The sequence below is a fragment of the Poromitra crassiceps genome (assembly GCF_964638095.1).
Source record: "Poromitra crassiceps genome assembly, chromosome: 23".
In the NCBI taxonomy this organism is placed as follows: Eukaryota; Metazoa; Chordata; class Actinopteri; order Beryciformes; family Melamphaidae; genus Poromitra; species Poromitra crassiceps.
The window spans coordinates 22,633,297-22,652,476 of record NC_139639.1 but is presented as its reverse complement, the minus strand read 5'-3'; the positions used below and the strand labels follow the sequence as shown (position 1 = coordinate 22,652,476).

Here is a 19,180-nt window from a genome sequence, read left to right as displayed (position 1 = left end):
GTGTGTGTGTGTGTGTGTGTGTGTGTGTGTGTGTGTGTACACCGGATATTATAGTCTCTACTCATAATGAGGAAATGGTCATGCTTCTGGCAGTCTCATGTGGTCTCATGCAATCACTGCATGCAATCATCAAATAATATGGTTGCAACACTCCCCCCTGCTGGACAGGAACACAGTCCATTTTCCTTGGAGAGAGCAAGGCTGCTGTGTACTTGTGTAGGTCGATGTTAATGAGCTTGTCCCTAAATTACTTCCCCCAGCGCACACCTTTCTAATTTATATAGATTGAAAATTATTTAAATTGCAATACTGACTGACTTGCAATTTCCAAAAGATGTTTGAGACTGCCTAACTAAACTAGATAAACTGTAATGGAATTTGACACCATCTTTCATTGTATTTGAATCAAGCAAATCTAAATGTACTAACAAATACAGGAAAAGACATAAACGGCATTAAAGCTGTATCCACATGTAGTGTGTATTAAACCAGCAATATCCAGTAAACAGAATAGCAAGAAGACTGTTTTGTCAACATTGTGTAGCCTCACAATAGGCACAGTCAGTGATGAGTGATTAAATACAAGCTGAACCAGCTCGACTTCTTGCTGCAGCTCTCTGTTTGTGGTTGCCAAGCCGCCCATATTGACTGAAATCTGATCTCGTGTATACACAGATGCGCTTTAGGCTATCTTTAAGGTCTATTTTCCACTTAACTCTTGCAATGCAAATAACAGACCCTAACCTCTTTTTCTGGCTACTGTTATCCAGTGATGTACTGGTAAATAGAAACGGTTGATAGAATATGTTGATAGATGTATTTATACAGTGTAGCTCAAAAGCCCGGTGCTCAAATAAATTAGCGTCAGATTGATATTCATTCTAAGGGTGGGAATCACAAGTTTGATCATGATACGATATTGTATCGATTCATTGGACAACGATGCAATATTTGCCGATATCACAAAATCTGCCACGATACGATTTCGATACGATTCAATTCAGGGGGCTGCGATCGATATTGGGTGATATGCGTTGATTTATATCTGAGAGGGGAGTGAATATCCTCTCCCTCTTTTTCTTGCGTGCTTGCCATGGCGCTCGCATTGTTTGTATGCAGAAAGAGGTGCGCTTGGGCGGAAATGGTGACGCAGACGAGGCGTGGAATTCCAAAATAAAATAATATAAATAATGTTGATTTCTCATGGCGTCATGGCGATTTATATCGATGTTTTCATCTATGCTATTGGATCGTTGATCATTGAATCGATGCAGATCAATGTATCATCCCACCCCTAATTACACTCAGCCAGCAGCAGTCCCTTGCTCTAGTGTTGAAGTATAGAAACCAATCATGTCATCTTTCTAGTAATGATCGCTATGTAGCAGCCCAGCAGGGCAGATTCCATAGTAAGAAATGTGCGACGACAACTTACATGCTTGAAACCTAAGAACATATCTACGCATTCTTCAAAACTATTTTCTATTATGAGACTTGCACACCAAGCATTCACTTCGTCGGTGTGTGTGTGTGTGTGTGTGGTGGGGGGGTTGAGATAGGTCAGAGGTTCTTGCTGCAATGTTGTCTACCGACTTCGCAAACACAGCCGTTTGTGTTTCAACTTGTCTGCTGTCAGCATTGTGAGGGTTATGACGGGCGCTGATCAAGCCTCTGCTCGCCGCTTTAGCCCCGCCTCCCTTCCCTCTCTCACTTTGTCTCTGGAAATGCTTTAGCTGAACTTTTTCTAAATGCACCTTTTGGCGCTCTAGCGGATTATTTCATTGGCCTTTTGAATGACCCAACCCCCCCCCAAGGCACAGCCTTTGGGATGATTGCGTGCGTGCGTGCGTGCATGCATGTGTGTACTTGCGTGACTCACCAGATGGGAATGGCTGGCTTTGCTTTGAGCGGCCTTGCCCTCAGCCCCGTGTGCAGCTCTGTCTTATGTCTGCCTGCTTCTGAGTAGCACTATTAACATTCTACTAAATGCTTGTTTTGTTGTGGTCTTTTGGATGCTCATCTTTCCACTGTAGATACACACAGAGCAGTGGGGCAAACGTAAGAGAAGACGTATGGGACGAGCTGTGTCCACACTGTTTGGAGAATCCCATTCAAACTTCAGCTTTTTTTAGATTGAGAGGGACTATTTTGAAGGGATGGGACGATATATCGGAATTTATTATATCGCAATACAAAAAAGTGACAATTCTGCTGTAGTACCGGTAATAACAAATGAGACAGCTTGCCCAACACAATTTGCAGTCCAAATGATAGTATTTGTACTTTGTAATGGCATTTCTAAATTATTGTTTATATTCTAGCAAGCCAATGCCATTGCTAGAAAGACTTGTGGCTCAGAAATAAACATAGCTCTGTACAATCAGACTTTGTTGTCATTTAACTTTTATTCAATACATCCTAAATGTATTGTATCAAATTGTGAGCTCATATCATGTATCAAATTGAATCGTGACATAAGTATATCGTGCCATCCCTACTGTTTTGTATTTGTGTTAGCCAGCTATGATGACACTAGCCTTGTGGGCTTTTATATTGCTGGTCTTTGCTGTCAATAGAATGTAAAATGGTATGAATTGAGAACTTTGCAGTGCTAGCAGGAGCATTGCTAGCAAGCTGGCTATAGCCAACAAATACCCAAGTAGCCTGTGTGTATCTATTCACTGCATCTGTCTTTTTCTTTTATTTATTTTTCTTTTGTTTTTCTTTTCTTTTCTTTTATTATTTATTATTTTTGTGTTATTATTATTATTATTAGTAAACCTTTTGGCCCCAGTGCTACACTATAAGGCATAGTGTACTATGGCGGTGAAGGTTCAGAAGAGAAGTGATGAAATATGCACTATGTACTAGCTGCTGTTTTCTCTGCTCCTCTAGGAATAAGGCTGAGGACTGTTTTCTATTCAAGGACTCAACCTCCCACCATCCAACACCGAGGACTCCACATGTACCGCCGGGACTCTCAGAAGACTAGACGGCTCCTACTCTCCAGATGCTGCAGCTCACCACTATTCCCACCCATCACCTGCGAAAAACAAAATGCATTTTGCATGAGAAGGACGCAATGTTGCATTATCAAATAATGGCAAGACTATACAGAAAACTGTACGATTAAAAAAAAAAACGGTTCTCGATCTATCTGCTCGCTCAATCCCTGTGTGTGCAGCAAGCCAACCTTTTACTTTCACTGTCTTATGACTTGGATGCGTTTTTATGATTACATTACAGAGAATAATTATTGTAGCAGACGTTTTATTTATGAAATAAAGCCATCACTCCAAAAACCTAAAATTGCTGTAGGCTGTATATGTTAGAGCAAACACTATTTAACCTTGCTGTAGAAGTGCCAACCTCATTGCCAGCAAGCATCGCCTCACTCACTCCAACAGCTCAACGATTTTCCGTCAGATGCCACTGCAGAATAGTAGGCTACTGTACATACCTACGCTTTACTAGAAGAAAAGCAAATTATATCTTTCACAAATGATTTTGTCATGTCTACTTGAATTGCTCTTTCCTTTATGATCATATCAGTATTTTTTTTCTCACCAATTGATTCCACCACTGCATTTTTTTTATTTTTATTGAGAAGCTGAAATGTAGTCTGTTTTTGGGAACTCCAAAGATTTCTGTGCAAGAAACCATTTTGTGTGTGTGCCTGAGCAGGCCTTGAATGTGTTTGAAGGTTGATGATTGGCTGCAGCAGAAGTCCCAGGTTGTATGACTGTCCAGATGAGAGCCATCTGTCAAACCCCTGAACGTCTCCGCTACATGCCTCGCTCCTCATCTGTTCAAACTGTATCTACTGGATAACCAAGTATCGTTCATGTACAGCCAAAAATGGTGAAATAAAAGTGGCAAATGCATTAATTTTAATTTTTGTCTTTTTCCCTTTTCTTTTTTCCAAATAAAATATTGACCATATTACTGAAGTGTATGTGATTAGTGGACCTATAATTGAGATTTCCCATCTTCAAACAATGACATGGAGTCAGTATTTCAGCAAATTGTTCATTGTTATTATAGTCTGATGTTGATAAAGAAAACTTAATTTAAAAAGAGAATGTTTACTTCACTGATGGCCTACATGATGCGCTGAAACTCTTATTTTATCAAAAATATTTAGGTTAATTTATCAGTTTTAGTAAGCTATATGCAGCACTACAACACTGAACTCACAAATTGGATCATAAGCTCTAGATAGCCTTTCAACTAGCGTGGAATACCCAATTTAGGATTTCACATTTAGATTTAAACGTTAAATTAATTCAACTTTATTTATCCCCAGGGGTCAGTTTTCATTGCATGCACAGAGATAGGTTACATTCACAAATATGTTAAAGCGGCTTTAACATACCCCTACTCTATCGGCCTAAGCAATAAACCTATAACCGCGACAAAAGCAATTGCATCTCCCTTGAACCCTAAAACGGGACTTGAGCGATCTACAAAAAAAAATATATTTTGGAGGGTAGGGGGAATAGCCAGCCAAGCCAGGCTACCATTATTTGTAGGCTATAATACTGGGAGAAAGTTCAAACTAACGCCAATAACGGATATTATTGAATAAGCTATTGCCCTAAATAGTTAATTGATTCATTAAGAGGAGGACCCTAGGGCCACATTTTTATGGCTACAGATAATTAAGCTTGCATAGAGGCCTGTTTGTCCGAGGCCCCACCCCTTTAAATAAGTGCATGTGTGCCCAAAGAAAAGTCAAGAGCTCTCACTCTGTCACTATTTTTGGGTACCAGAAACGTCAAAGCGTGGCGGACCATCTTCACGTTATGTACAATTTACAAAACTATCCTTAAAAACATCTTGAAAGAATATTGAAAACAAAAAAAACATCTGAAGTTTACCAAAGTACTGTTAACATTCAGATCTAAAAGGTTGCATTTTGTGATGAGTTGTTGAGAATAATAACACTGTTTTATGGCAACAGTGTTATGCATGGGGAAGATGAATAATTATATTTATTTACAATATTTTACTTAGGCTACATCATGCTTACTTAGAGACCATTTCTTTTATGAGGTAAATTTGCAGACCACATGCAAAACCTTGTGCAAACTTCAAGGACCAAGGCAAGAGGCTTCACTCCTCATGCACAAGCAAACATCACGGTTTACAGCACTCATTTTGTCATTTATGTTGTAGTAATACAAGGAAGTAGCATAATAGTTGTGAAAAAATAATGTAGGCTATCTTCTATCTTGTATGCAAATGGGGTCGCAATACTTCACAAAATGCTATCTCCAGCAATATCATCAGTGGGTAGGTGTTGTATGACATCAGTCATCACTGGCAGTGGCCACCACTTGACACAAAGTTATAGAAGCAGCTGGACCGCTTAATTTTTTTTGGATTGACAGACAGGAACCCACTTACTCAATTTTATATTAGTCGAGTGACCTCACTGATGACATCACAATTGCTCGAGTGACATCACAGTTAGACAATTGCAAGTGCATTCAAGACACACACACCTGCCCGAGTGACATCACTTCCGTCACAAATCAGACAGACTGGACCCACTTACCCAATTATATGATGATTATTAAAGGATCACGTGAATGATGTCGTCAGTGATGTGCTGGTTTTTGGTTACACTCGGGCAATTGTGACATCACTGATGATGTCATAGACATTGTGACATCATTGTGATGTCATCAGTGATTGAGTGTTGATGTCATAGGCATTGTGACATCATCAGGCTTGAACCCCTGGTATTGCCGCTTGCCGAGGGGTATAAGGCTATAATAGCCTTAGACCAGTGATACTCAACTGACGGCCCGCGATGGAATTGCATTTTTTTTTTTTTTTTTTTTTTTTACAGTGCACCTGAATGCAACATGCAAGATACCCGCTGAATAAGTGTCCAAATGTTCATGTCATTCTGGCCAATACTCCACTTCTGTTATAGCATTTCAGTCTGGAATATGGAATATCTTTCAATAATCTATGATTTAGCTGCTAAATTGTCAAACCGCCGTCTGCTCGCTACCCAGGCACTTATGTAGGCTTTGTACTTAACCTAACTAACTTAACCTAACTAACTATCCGGTGTGCACAACATTGTCAGAGTAAACTCCGGCTGACACCCCAAAAACCTACAATCCGCTACAGAAAAATGTATATTGATTGTTTATTAACTGGCCCCCTGGCCCTCATTTCACGAAAGTGGCCCCCGGGCAAAGCAAGTTGAGTATCTCTGCCTTGGACTGATGACATCACTGATGACATCATCCCCAATTACATCATCAAAGAACTTATAATAGCCTCACACATTCATACATCATGCTCTCCCACTCTTCACTGCACATACACACAACACAAATCTCAGTCACTTATAGAAGCGGTTGCACCACTTAAAAAAACAGTGGCATTATGTAAACAAACTGGCATTTAACAGTTAAAATTCTGAGTAGGAATGAAATGGTACCTGTGATGAGAATGAAAGATATTATCCTATTAAATAGACTGGTATCCCTGTCCTGTAGTAGCACTAACATGCGTAGTATAGAGAAGCTACACCTGGTATAAGACCTAAGGCATCTATTGGTACCAACCATTTCATGCTAGGGAAAGTGGCTAAATAACGCACCAAAGCCAAGCTACATTTTGGCTAGGAAAACCTATAGCCTTTTATTTTGTTATGGTTTTTTGTCTGTCTTCCTATCAATAAAGTCAGGGTCGAGGGTTGGGGGAATGCTTTTTGTCAGTTTCTACAGATCTTTGATCTGTTTGATAACATAGGTCTTCTCATCGTTGAACCGCTCGTCGTCTGTGCGATCACTCTGGAAGTTGCTCAGGAACTCAATTAGTTTGGACTGGTACTTTAGCAGGATGTCGATGATGGGCTGCGTCTTATTGGGGTTCGTTACAAACACCTTGAAGACGTTGAAGGCCTCAAACTGAATGTTGGGACTCTGGTCCCTCAGCAGATTCATCATCAGCTTGAGGTTCTCAGGCTTGCTGATGAAGTCATGTCTGTCCAGGAATAGCTGACCCAGGAGGTTTAGTGACTGTCTCTTGGTGACATAGTTCTCAGAGTGCAGCAGCTTCTCATATTCTGTAAAGACAGCGTCGTAGTTCTGTTCTAGGTATTCAGCCACAAGTACTTTGTGTCTTGTCAGGAGATCCTTGAAGGTGGAGAAGGCATCGGATGCGATGGCGAAGTCGGACATCTCCACGTAGTTGAAGAAGCTATAGAAATGCTCTGAGTGCAGCACCACCTTGGCCAGCAGCTCGTGGCGGATGCACTCCCTCAGCATCATCCCACAATTCAGCGCGACCTTGGGCATCTCGTACCCTTTGAGCAGTATAAAGAGGACCTCTTGGTGGGAGCAGAAGTATTCAATGGTGGTGCTCCTCCTCAGGATGTTGTTGAAGATCTGACACACATCCTTCTTCCCCTCAATGTCTATGACCTGCAGGTTTTCTACCAGGGATATGAGCAGGTCGCTGTTGTACAGCTCCTGGGCCAGCTGGGCCACGGTCTCGGTGTTAGGCTCCTTGTTGTTGCTCCCGTACAGGATCTCCTTCATCGACACCAGGCACTTGGACACATCCTCCGACACCTTCTCTGTCTTGTCCTGTTTGACCAGGATGTGCAGGTTTTCCTTAAGGGACCTGACGATGTCCGCAGGAGTCTTTTGGGTTTTACCAAACAGAAACATGGTGAAAGAAGACACACACACCAGTCCTTATAGCCTCTGCCGGGAAGGACATCACTGATGATGTCACAATGACTGACAGATGGGGCGAGACAACTGCTCCAGTGATGATGGCACAAATGTGAGTAATGACATAGTAGCAAGGGCTCTATATACCACCACCACCGCTTAGGTGATTGGCTCAGCAGATCAGGAGAGACAGATGTCCTTAGCTGATTGGATATTGGGAAATGGAGAAGGGGCAGTTGTGATGTCACTAGTGATGTCACTCGAGCAAATGTGATGTCACCAGTGATGTCACTCGAGCAATTGTGATGTCATCAGTGATGTCACTAAGGAGTTACACACCCTGAATGACGAGGGGCATGTACGCATGGGGTGCTCTAAACTATGCTGTGTAGAGGTTAGTCTTCCATGATTGAAATTCAGTCAAAGACCACACTTCAATCATGAGAGACTCGTAGGAAGTTTTAACAAGCTTTATTGAACAAATAACCAGTTTAAGTGTGGCATATGGCTCCATGATATGATGACGCTCCTCGAGATGAGAGAGGGGGGCGTCAGTGATGTATAGGATAGATAATCCCCCAAAAGAAATGAGTCGCTCGACTCGTTCGAGCACTCGATATCTATCTATCTATCTTTCTATCTATCATCATCCAATAATTCCACGAGTGTACATACATACAGACTATGTATGTATGTATGTATGTATGTATGTATGTATGTATTTATTTATTTGTGTGTGTGTGTGTGTGTGTGTGTGTGTGTGTGTGTGTGTGTGTGTGTGTGTGTGTGTGTGTGTGTGTGTGTGGATGGATGTATATCTAATAATTCCTCTCTGTCTGTCTGTCTGTCTGTCTGTCTGTCTGTCTGTATGTATGTATGTATCTATCTATCTATCCACCCATTCCCCTCCCCCCATTGCCATGGGGGACCTACTTGTGACATCTATCTATCTATCTATCCATCCATCCATCCATCCATCCATCCATGCATCTATCTATCTATCTATCTATCTATCTATCTATCTATCTATCCATCCATCCATCCATCCATCCATCCATCCATCTATCTATCTATCTATCTATCTATCTATCTATCTATCTATCTATCCATCCATCCATCCATCCATCTATCTATCTATCTATCTATCTATCTATCTATCTATCTATCTATCTATCTATCTATCTATCTATCTATCTATCTATAATTCCAGGACTGTCTGGATATCTGTATGTCTGTGGTCTGTGTCTGTCTGCCCTTCATGTATCGAGAACCATTCATCAGATTGACTTCAAACTTGGGGAGTGCGCTTAGGGGGGCGTAACAGAGTACAAAATGGTAAGGAAAAAACCTGTGAATGGGGAGAAGGGGAAGGAGGAGAACAGGCACTGCACTATTACAGTAGCCTATCTATCTAATAATTCCACTGTCTGTCTGTATGTCAGTATGTCTGCGCACAAGTGCCAATTGTGATGTCATCAGTCTGAGGCTACCCCCACACACACTACACTCCGTCAGGCCCTCCTAAGCACACTCCCAAAGTTTGAAGTCGATCTGACAAACGGTTCTTGAGAGACGCGAAGGACAGTCAAACAGAGAGACAGACACTACTGGTGGTGACATCACTGATGATGAGATTTTGACATCATTGTGATGTCATCATTGAGTGACATCATCAGTGATGCAAAGTTGGGCAATTGTGCACAGACATACAGAATTAAAGCTTGTTTTATACTCGCTGTGCCGCGAAGGGTGCGAGGGGCGCGAGCGTCAAATGACGTCAATGTGTTGGGCGACGTCAATGTGTTTTCTCTCCAAACATGGCCGCTTTCAGGCCACTGAGCCCTGAACACTGAGCTGTGTTTTCACCACATTTCTTGACCCATGTGGTAGGCTAAACTTTGATTTGCAACTGTTCGTTTTTAGTCATTTCACCAAGTAAATGAGAGCATGGTTGAGAGAGATTAAAAGCAACACAGAGTAAGTAGGCTATCAGGGCTGAGAACTGAAACGGATATTCAGTAAAAACTAGTTTGGTGATTCATTCATGTGCTGATATACGGTCGTTTGAGAGTGAAAGCACACTCAGTACTACACATAATAGCGTTTCATTGCGACTTTTCATGGGCTGTTCTCACTATTACCATTGTACAATGTAAATACTGATCACTTGACTGCCATTTTGAGTATAAAAGCATTTGCTCCAGCGTGAGATCCGCACGTGACTCGCAGAGCTCCGCCTTGCGGAGCCTTGCTCGAGTATAATGAGCCCTAAATCACAATTGCATCAGTGATGTCACTAAAGCGCTCGATGATGATGTCATCAGTGATGGCATTGGTGACATGCAAGTACAGTCTCCCCATTCACCCTCCCCCATGGATACATTGTTTTTGTCCCGCTGATGATGTCACAATGTCTATGACTTCATTTTATGACATCACTGACGATGTCATGGGCACTGATACTCGAACAATTGTGATGATGACATGACATGTCATTCTGATGTCTTCAGTGAGTGATGTCATCAGTGATGCAAAGTTGGGCAAATGTAGGCAACTTTGGGGGAAACTGTATCACTGCGTATCACTGTGTACTGTATCACTGATGACATCACAATGATGTGAAAATGTCATCATCAGTGATGCAAAGTTGGGGAATTGTGCGCAGACATACAGACAGTCCTGGAATTATTAGATAGATAGATAGATAGATAGATAGATAGATAGATAGATAGATAGATAGATAGATAGATAGATTTTAATTTAATTTTATTTTATTTAATTTTATTATTTTATTATTTTTTTATTTTATTTTTTTATTTTATTTTTTATTTTAGTTAGTCATCGTTTTTTAGGGCGTGACTGCACAGACACTGTGGTGTCTCTGTGGTGTCACTCACTGGTTCATCTTCTCGGATATAGACGATCTGTGGACAGTGCGTGCTCCCGTGCTGTAGGTGGCAGCAGAACAATGCAGCGTTTCCTGTGTGAGTCCAACAGTCACAACAAGAGGAGGAAGAGGAAAAACGACAGCAGCTCCGGAGGATCGTCGTCGACTGCCTTGCGTGACAACACCGAGGATCGCGTTCAGGCTTCGGGTATTAACATTTACTCTACTATTTGCAGCTCGGACATGGCTTAGTTAGAAACACGATACGTTGTGTGTTTTTGTTTTGTAGTGCAGCGCTATGTTCTTTGCTATTTCTCAAGTGCTTTAAAGACACCGAAACATGCCAATGGAGGCTCGCTGACCAAAATGGCTGGGCGCAGTGAAATGTGAAATATCTTTGCTAAAGGTTATCCTTTCTACACGCAACGCGCCTGGCACGCAAACGCGGGCATCAAACCGCGTATCTGCGTTGCGAACAGCGAAGCATTTTTTGTACGTTAGTATTTATTTTTCATGTCAGCATTATCGCGGTTTTTAGCGCTCTAGGGCCTTTTTTTCCTAAAGGATTTCTGCATGAGTGATTTACCCACTTTTGTTTACTTTGTGTCCCGACGCTTATGTGTAGTCGGGGGTTTTAATAGTAACTAATAGCTTTATTTTGTGCGTTCTCATTCTTCCTGAAAGTGAACGGGTGTCGCGTTTTCGATCTGTATAAATTATCATAATAAGCATGCAAATTGTATCACGCGCGCTCCACCCCTCTGTGTTTTGCAGGTGACTAAACATGCCGGATTTTGTTGTGAATCAAAACGTTTGACCGTTCGCTGTTTTCTGCTCCCAGGTTGCTCCTATTTGACCAGCAACATGTCTGACTTACTGAGATATATCGACTATGACCACAAAGCCACCTTCCTGAAGATGCTGAACCAGCAGAGGATGGAGGGCGAGCACTGTGACGTGGTGGTGGTGGTGGAAAACATTGAATTCAGGGCTCACCGCTGTGTCTTGGCCGCCTGCAGCAACTACTTCAAAAAGCTCTTCAAGAAGCAGAACGACCCCGAGGACAACTCCATCGTGGAGCTGGATTTCATCCGCTCCGACATCTTCGAAGAGGTGCTCAACTACATGTACACGGCCAGGCTCGCCGTCAGGAAGAAGGACATCAACATGATGATGTCGTCGGGCCAAATCCTGGGCATCAACTTCCTGGACAACCTGTGCACACAGAAACGCGAGCTGACCAACATGAAGACCCGGGAAAACCAGGCGCCGGGCGACCACGGCATGAGAGCCCAGGACGCCATCTTGAAGGAGCTGGCCATGGAGGAGGTGAGGAAGAACAGCTTCTATGACCAGGGGATGGACGGCATGAGCGCGGGCGGCTCACACGGCGTCAACCAACCCCACAACTACAGCACCAACATGGGTAAAGACCAGCACGGCCACGGGTGGGGCTCCTCCTCCTCCAGCGACATGAAGCTGGAGTACCTGCTGTACGGCCACCGAGACCACGGCTCCTGCCAGGGGCCCGGCGGGAAGCCCGTGGACCACAACGCCAAAAAGGAGAGGCTGCTGACCGCCAACAGGTAGGGTGCACGATATATCAGCATGAATCAGCAATCATAATATCTATTGGCTGATGTTGGTAATTTTTTATATCTGTTATCGGTCCGATGAGCAAAATAACAGCAATGTTATCGGTATCGGGCAAAATGTTCATATTGAGAGGAAACAATGTGATAAATCTATGATTTATGGGCTTTTCCAAATCTTTTGGAAATAAAGAAATACATTACTTTTGATTATCACAGAAACGTGTTTTTATACAGATCCGATCGACATCGGTTATATCAGCAATGTTAATATCAGTTATCGGTATCGGCCAAAATGCTAACATGGGTGCGTCCCCACCAACAGGCCCTACGGCTGCGAGCACTGCCCCAAAGCCTTCACCACGGCGGCCCACCTCAAAGAGCACCTGAAGATCCACTCGGGGTTCAAGCCGCACCGCTGCGTGGTGTGCGGCAAGGCCTTCATACGAGGCCCCGACCTGAAACGGCACGAGAGGGTCCACAGCAACGAGAGGCCCTTCGGCTGCCAAATCTGCGAAAAGGCCTTCAAGCACAAGTCCCACCTGAAAGACCACGAGCGGCAGCACCGGGGCGAGCGGCCGTTCAACTGCGGCTCGTGCGACAAGGCCTTCATCAAAGCGTCGGATCTGAAGCGCCACTGGAACACCATGCACAGCGGCAACCCGCGCAGACAGATGTCGCTGTCCCCCGCCGTCGCCTCCCAGCCGGGGCAGGCGACAGACGCCACGGACCAGAGAGACTGGAAACTGGAGACCGGGCCACACTCGCATAACTCTGGGGACTGTTGAGCCTGCAAACAACACCAAAACATAAACACACACTGACACGGTAAACGCACACATAAACGTGCACAACACTCACTCAGCCGCAGACATAATTGTACACACACACCGACACAACCACAACCCTGTGACAGGCTGCGTTAGAGCCTTAATCACACGGACAATGATCGCGAGTGAGTAACGCGAGATCATAGCATGTTCATAAGACTGTGGGGCTGTATTATTATTCTGAAGAGTTATGTCAAAAACGATGTTTTCTTTTGCCTGTAAAATCATGTAAATGTTTAGTTCACTCTACTATACGTATATTTTTCACAAAGCATCGTTGCTATCTAGACTGGGGGGTTCTCATAACATTATTCTCTTTTACTTTTTTGGAAATATGTAACATTTAAATGTTTTGTTTAACCTTACTGGATTTTTAATAAATACATGAGAGAGAAAGAGAGACGATAAAGAGAGAGAGAGAGAGAGAGGGCGGGAGGGGGGCGGGGTTTCTGCATAACATTTGTTGCGTTGAGTATATTCATGTGGATGTTTTTAATGGATGTGTTTAGTTGTATTGATTGATATTACACTGTAAGAGTAAGAGTCACCATTTTGCATTTGACACAGATGATACCAAAGTCTTGGGCCTTTGATGGATTGTCTTTTAAGAGGCTGTCCTGCCCAAGCAACCGGCCAACTAGATTTACTGTTATACAGTATAACTGTCATCCAGCTATCAACAGTTAATGATAGATGTCTGTATATACTGTTAGCTTACGGTAGTTTGTTGCACAATTAGAGTACAGAATAATGAAATATGCACATATAACATTGTCCTACTCCTACACTTTGACAATAAACACCATTTGCTGTGTTTTATTTTTTCCAAAGTTTGGTTTTGTTTGAGAGCGTTCGGTACACAGGCTTTGTATCATGTGGGTGACATGGTTGAAATTAATATCTCAAACGTCTATTTTTCGGTATATCGATATATTATCACAATATGGCTCACGTATGCCAAACCTTGTGAAATCCAGTTGAACGGAATGGTAGCATTAGGTGTGATGTCAAAGACAAAATACAAATATTTCTTAAAATGTTTGGTAGTGTTTTGAGTGAAGTTTGCTTGTTATCAATGTCAATTTAGACAGAATTTAGAATATAGATGGATTTGTGTCACCATATCCCAAAATCATGCAAGCACAATGTGATTTCAGTGAAAGACGATTAACGATAATATTGAAATTGTCGCCCTATCATGTAGTACTTATTTACTATTCATCAGTGGAATAAGGTGTGCCACGCCCATTCGCTCAAATCAATATCAAGCTGATCTGTGGGAATTAGAGGCTTTCAAAGCTAGGATCCACAAATTGAACTGGTCAAATTCTGAGGATTTTGGTTGGTCAGAATTAAGTGCATCTAAAAAAAATACAAGATTATAGGCTGCAATTGACATTTGAGCTCAGAATCCTAGGTGACCTGTAGAATTAGTAAGAAATCCATTAGAATCAATCAACTGCTAAACAGAAAAGCTGGGAGCTTGATTATCATGTAATTGTGCAGGACCTCAGGTGTTCCCAATGACCTGTTACTTGCTGTGAGAGAAATATTTGCATTAATCACAGTTCATCCTTTAATTTTGACAAGAATTCTCAGCAACTTTTGCCCTACCTGCATGTGCAGCACCACACCAGTCTGCACACTCCGTTTTGATTGATAGCTGCATGTGTCCAACTGATTGACTGTATTAACTGAGGCACTTCAGAGAGATTTAGCTGCTGTCACTGATGGATTATGAAACCGCTGTGTTTGGCCATGTGTTGTCTATTAAACTAATATATCACAGCCAAGATCCACCTGGAAAAAAAAGATATAAAACGTTCAGGACACTTTGAGAACGATGTATCTTTAGTTCATCCTAAGTTTAAAATGTCTTCTATCCAGCGGCTCGAGCTTTGGTTTACTTTGTTTATGAGCCTAGTCTATGCAAACAATCACATCTGTTGCCCAGCCCCCCTAAAGTCTACTGCCCCCCCCAGGTTTACCGTGTCCGTCTCAGGTCTGCTTCAGCCTCTGCAGTAGAAAGTGACCTGCCAGTGACCTGAGTGTTTCACATCAGAGGATTAAAGACAGCTTGCACGGGACATGCAGCAGGTAGCTCAAACACTCCTCCTGACACGCCTGTGCTGCTGTCTGTGTCGTCGAGGGAAACTTTGCAAACTCTCTCATACTCAGTATGCAACACTAGATGGTGCCCTGTTCATAGTGATTGACCTGTTGCTGGCCAATTTGACCTGCTCCTAGACAGTCCCAAGTCTAAACGAGGCACCGATGACAATGTTAGAACATCAGCTTTAATTGATTGACAGATTCTGGGTTTATTAAAGGGGGCTGAGCTGCGCCTCTAAAGCACATCATATGGAGCCGGTGTGAAATGTATGCGCCATCACACCTTGATGTTTTCCATACATTTACATACATCTGAGTCCTGGAGCTGGAGCTGGAGTTAGGCCAGTGAGGTATCAAGGTTTCACAGTCACTGCTCCGTCTCCACTGACAGCAGGCTGCACATATACGTATGTATGAGTGTGACCACACACAGACTGGTGCGGTGGAGATGCGTCCTCACTACTGGTCCCTTCTCTGGCTCGTATACGCTGCTGACTGTGTGTAGGCTGCACACAGTACAGTGTGTAAGATTGATCTATTCTTAACTGTTAACAGAGGAAGGGTTTGATCGCCTATAATTTGGGGTGAAATGACTTTGTGGAAAATTGACGTCAGTCTGTCTAATGGAAAAGGCGGGCCTTGCCTCACTGGTGTCAGTAGATGCCCAAGATCTGTTTTTTGCATTTCCTGGCCCTGCTGTGTGTGTGTGTGTGTGTGTGTGTGTGTGTGTGTGTGTGTACAGTTGGATTGATTAAGCAGGTTATGCCGTGTGTTTATTCTATTGTGTGCCTTTGTGTCGTGCCTGCCTGTGTGTGTGCGTGTGGTGTGTGAATGTATGAATGTGTGGCAGGGTGGGGGGGGGGGGGGGGGGGTGTGTGTGCATGAACGATGTTGGTGTGTGTGTGTGTGTGTGTGTGTGTGTGTGTGTGTGTGTGTGTGTGTGTGTGTGTGCCAAGGGATTTGTGTGGTGACGGCTTATTGTGTGCGAGCGTGTGTGTGCTCAAGCATGTGCCCAAGCGCATTTATATGTGTGCGCACGCCATGTGTGCGTGTGTATGCATGTGTAATGATTGGGGGGGGGGGGGCTGCAAAGTGTGTGTGTGCGTTCATGCATGTGTGTGTGTGTGTGCGTGCGTGCATTGGTCTTTCTCAAATCTTCATTGATTTTGCACCAGTTTTATAGACAAACATATCCAAGATGTCTGAGTGAACTGGTTTCTAATTTGACAGACAAGACATAATACACAATCTTACAAGACATAAACACACAGACAGTAACAAGAATATGAACCAACTCTCTGATCTATAAATTGAGCATGCATTCATTTTTTGGGGGGGATCACATTTTTAATATTGCAAGTTGACAAGCCATACAAAACAGATATATGCTGTGATTTTATGGGATATAAGATTACAGGAACACATTATTTAAATAATCATACATATGAGCCCAATACATAAGAACAGGTAATGGGATGCCTTAGAACACAAAGTAATAATATCGACAATCATGAAAAACCAAATAGTTAATTACAAAAATGGGATAAAAAAAGAAAAAAAAGAAAATGCATACATACATGACACAAACAAACACACTATAAGACAACACAGGTGGACTAAACATCTGAGCACATAGATGGTGAAAGCTAGGCACGTGTGTGTGTTCGTGAGTGTTTGGATGTGTTGTGTGCTATATGCATTTATAATGGGGCCTGTGTGTGTGTGTGCACACGGCACGCACATCTGTGCGTGTCTGCATGCGAGTGAGGGTGCACTCATGCATGGACCTGTGTGCGTGTACTCAACCGTGCCTGTGCATGTGCATCAGTATGGAGGATGGTGTGTGCGTGTGCGAGCGTGTGTGTGTGTGTGTGTGTCAGTCAGTATTTGTGTCAGTCAGTATTTGTTTATATGTATACATGAGCTTGCATGCATGTATGTGCATGCAAATATGCACATCATCACTATTTAGGGGATTTAAATGTGAGCAGGCCACAGAGTCCTCTAATGCAGGTAGTCACATGAATCTGTGTGTGTGTGTGTGTGTGTGTGTGTGTGTGTGTGTGTGTGTGTGTGTGTGTGTGTGTGTGTGTGTGTGTGTGTGTGTGTGTGTGTGTGTGTGTGTGTGTGTGTGTGTGTGTGTGTGCGCGTCTGATTTCAGGAGGAGATTTTTGGCTGGACCTCACTTTCTCACACACCTTCAACAGGCTGTTTGAAGGTTAAAGATGCAATATATAGCATTTTCACATTAAAATATCTAAAGAAGGGTTAGGGTTTACTTGTGATGGTTAAGGTTAGGTTAGGGCCTATAGGGAATGCATTATGTCAATTAATTCCTCACTAAGATAGCTGTACAAATGTGTGTGTGTGTGTGTGTGTGTGTGTGTGTGTGTGTGTGTGTGTGTGTGTGTGTGTGTGTGTGCGTGCGTGCGTGCGTGCGCGCGTGTGTGCGCACGAGCACGCGCGTGTGTGTACAGTACATGTGTGTGTGTGTGTGTGTGTGTGCATCTGCATGTGTGTGTGTGTGTGTGTGTGTGTGTGTGTGTGCATCTGCATGTGTGTGTGTGTGTGTGTGGGCGTGCATGTATGTGTGTGTGTGTGTGTGTGTGCGCGCGCGCGCGCACGTGCGCATGCATTAGTAATTGTGGGGGTTGTGCATTCATGTTCACTCTTCAGCTTGAGTTTATGCGGCCTTGTGTGTACTATATGTGTGTCCAGTCTTCAGCTTGAGTTTGTGTGTGTATGTAGGCTATGTGTGTGTGGGGGGGGCGTGGATGTGTGTCACACATGTGAGTGAGTGTGTGTGTGTGTGTGTGTGTGTGTGTGTGTGTGTGTGTGTGTGTGTGTGTGTGTGTGTGTGTGTGTGTGTGCGTGTGCGTGTGCGCGTGTATGTGTATGTATGTGCATTGTGTATGTGTGTGTATGTGTATGGCGCACACCCGGTTTCCATTACCCTGGGCCGGCGTGGTTCGCTCAGCCAGACCACAAACCTCCTGTCTCCACTCTGGCTCCACCCAGCGCTGCCACAGGCTTCCCAGAAAAGAGCAGCGTCTAATTAAAAAAACTTTAATTACATTCTCATCTCTCTCACACACACATGCTCACTCGGGGAGAATAAAACAACTGTATACAAACAATTCCATGTGATATACGGGCATGAAAGGCAACGCCAGCGCATTTTCTTTCCATGTGGAAACGGCTTTTAATCAAAGTTGCTGACATTCGTAGGCTCATATAGTCTTCCCCCGTGATGTCGCTTCCATCTGGAATTGTACCGTTGGCCTGCTTTAGGACTTCTGGATGATGGGCCGTCTCTATCCCCCGCTGTCTATTCATGAGATGTTTTATGCCCCTGACTTGATCTCCAAGGTATCTTTATCTCCAGTTACTGTATAAACACCCACTTAGGCTATTACACTGATTTGATGGGGCACCACTTAAAGGATGACACCGTCTTAACGATGCTCAGATAGCAGTTAAGCCCCTATCGAGTCATATGAAATGAAGGGAGGGCGCTGATCTCTGTGGAATGTTAGCAGGAGGTTTCACTCATCACCTGGAACACAGCACCTCCTATCTGCCGAGCGTCCTCCTCTCCCGTTGGCTTTATTAAGCACCGACCCCGGTGTGTCCGCAGACAAGGTGGGCCTTTGTTGATGGGTGCGGTGTTTGACCTGGGCGGGTAAAGAGACCCGCCTTCCAGGCCGGGCAGAGGGGCAGAGGGGTTATCGGCTCATCGGGAGCTGGGATGCTGGCTGCCGGCTGCTGGAGCGCATTGTGCAACACGGAACAGATGTTCCAGCTGAGAGATTAGCATCGCACCGCGCTCCGCCGCAGCGGGGAGCCAGGCCACTCTATCTGACTCGCTCCAGGCCTCCCTCCCTTCCTCCTCTCTGCTCTCCTCCTTCATCATCTCCCCTTCTCCTCTCCTCGCTACCAGCGTTATGATGGTTTTGTATTTGTCATTATTATAGGGGTCCATGCACGCTGCAGGTGCTGGAAGCCTAATTGTATTGATAGGATTATTATTCCTATTCTGTTTCTCCACTATCG

At 43.7% G+C, this 19,180-nt stretch overlaps 2 protein-coding genes and 1 pseudogene across 3 annotated transcripts in view; 2 read left to right on the top strand and 1 right to left on the bottom strand.

Moving 5' to 3' along the window:
- Positions 1-3,945, top strand: part of epb41l3b (erythrocyte membrane protein band 4.1-like 3b) — a 57,244-nt gene extending 53,299 nt beyond the window's left edge. Inside the window, exon 23 of the mRNA XM_083659560.1 lies at positions 2,896-3,945. The gene's annotated coding sequence lies outside the window, so the exon portion shown is untranslated. The remainder of the gene's footprint in view (positions 1-2,895) is intronic.
- A 2,801-nt stretch (positions 3,946-6,746) lies between these two features.
- LOC310796859 (calcium-binding protein 39 pseudogene) lies at positions 6,747-7,700 on the bottom strand (annotated as a pseudogene). The gene has a single exon. The product of its transcript is annotated as a calcium-binding protein 39 pseudogene (transcript).
- A 3,022-nt stretch (positions 7,701-10,722) lies between these two features.
- On the top strand, positions 10,723-13,829 carry LOC310796868 (zinc finger and BTB domain-containing protein 14-like). The gene is made up of 3 exons (XM_083659102.1): positions 10,723-10,801; positions 11,435-12,179; positions 12,511-13,829. The coding sequence occupies exons 2-3, from the start codon at positions 11,458-11,460 to the stop codon at positions 12,971-12,973; spliced, it is 1,185 nt and encodes a 394-aa protein (XP_083515228.1). The 5' UTR covers positions 10,723-10,801; positions 11,435-11,457; the 3' UTR covers positions 12,974-13,829.
- Positions 13,830-19,180: the final 5,351 nt, after the last annotated feature.

Coding starts and splice junctions, on each gene's coding strand:
- LOC310796868 (XM_083659102.1), top strand. CDS start 11,458: ATGTCTGACTTACTGAGATATATCGACTATGACCACAAAGCCACCTTC. Junction 12,180..12,510: donor AGGCTGCTGACCGCCAACAG/GTAGGGTGCACG, acceptor CCCCACCAACAG/GCCCTACGGCTGCGAGCACT.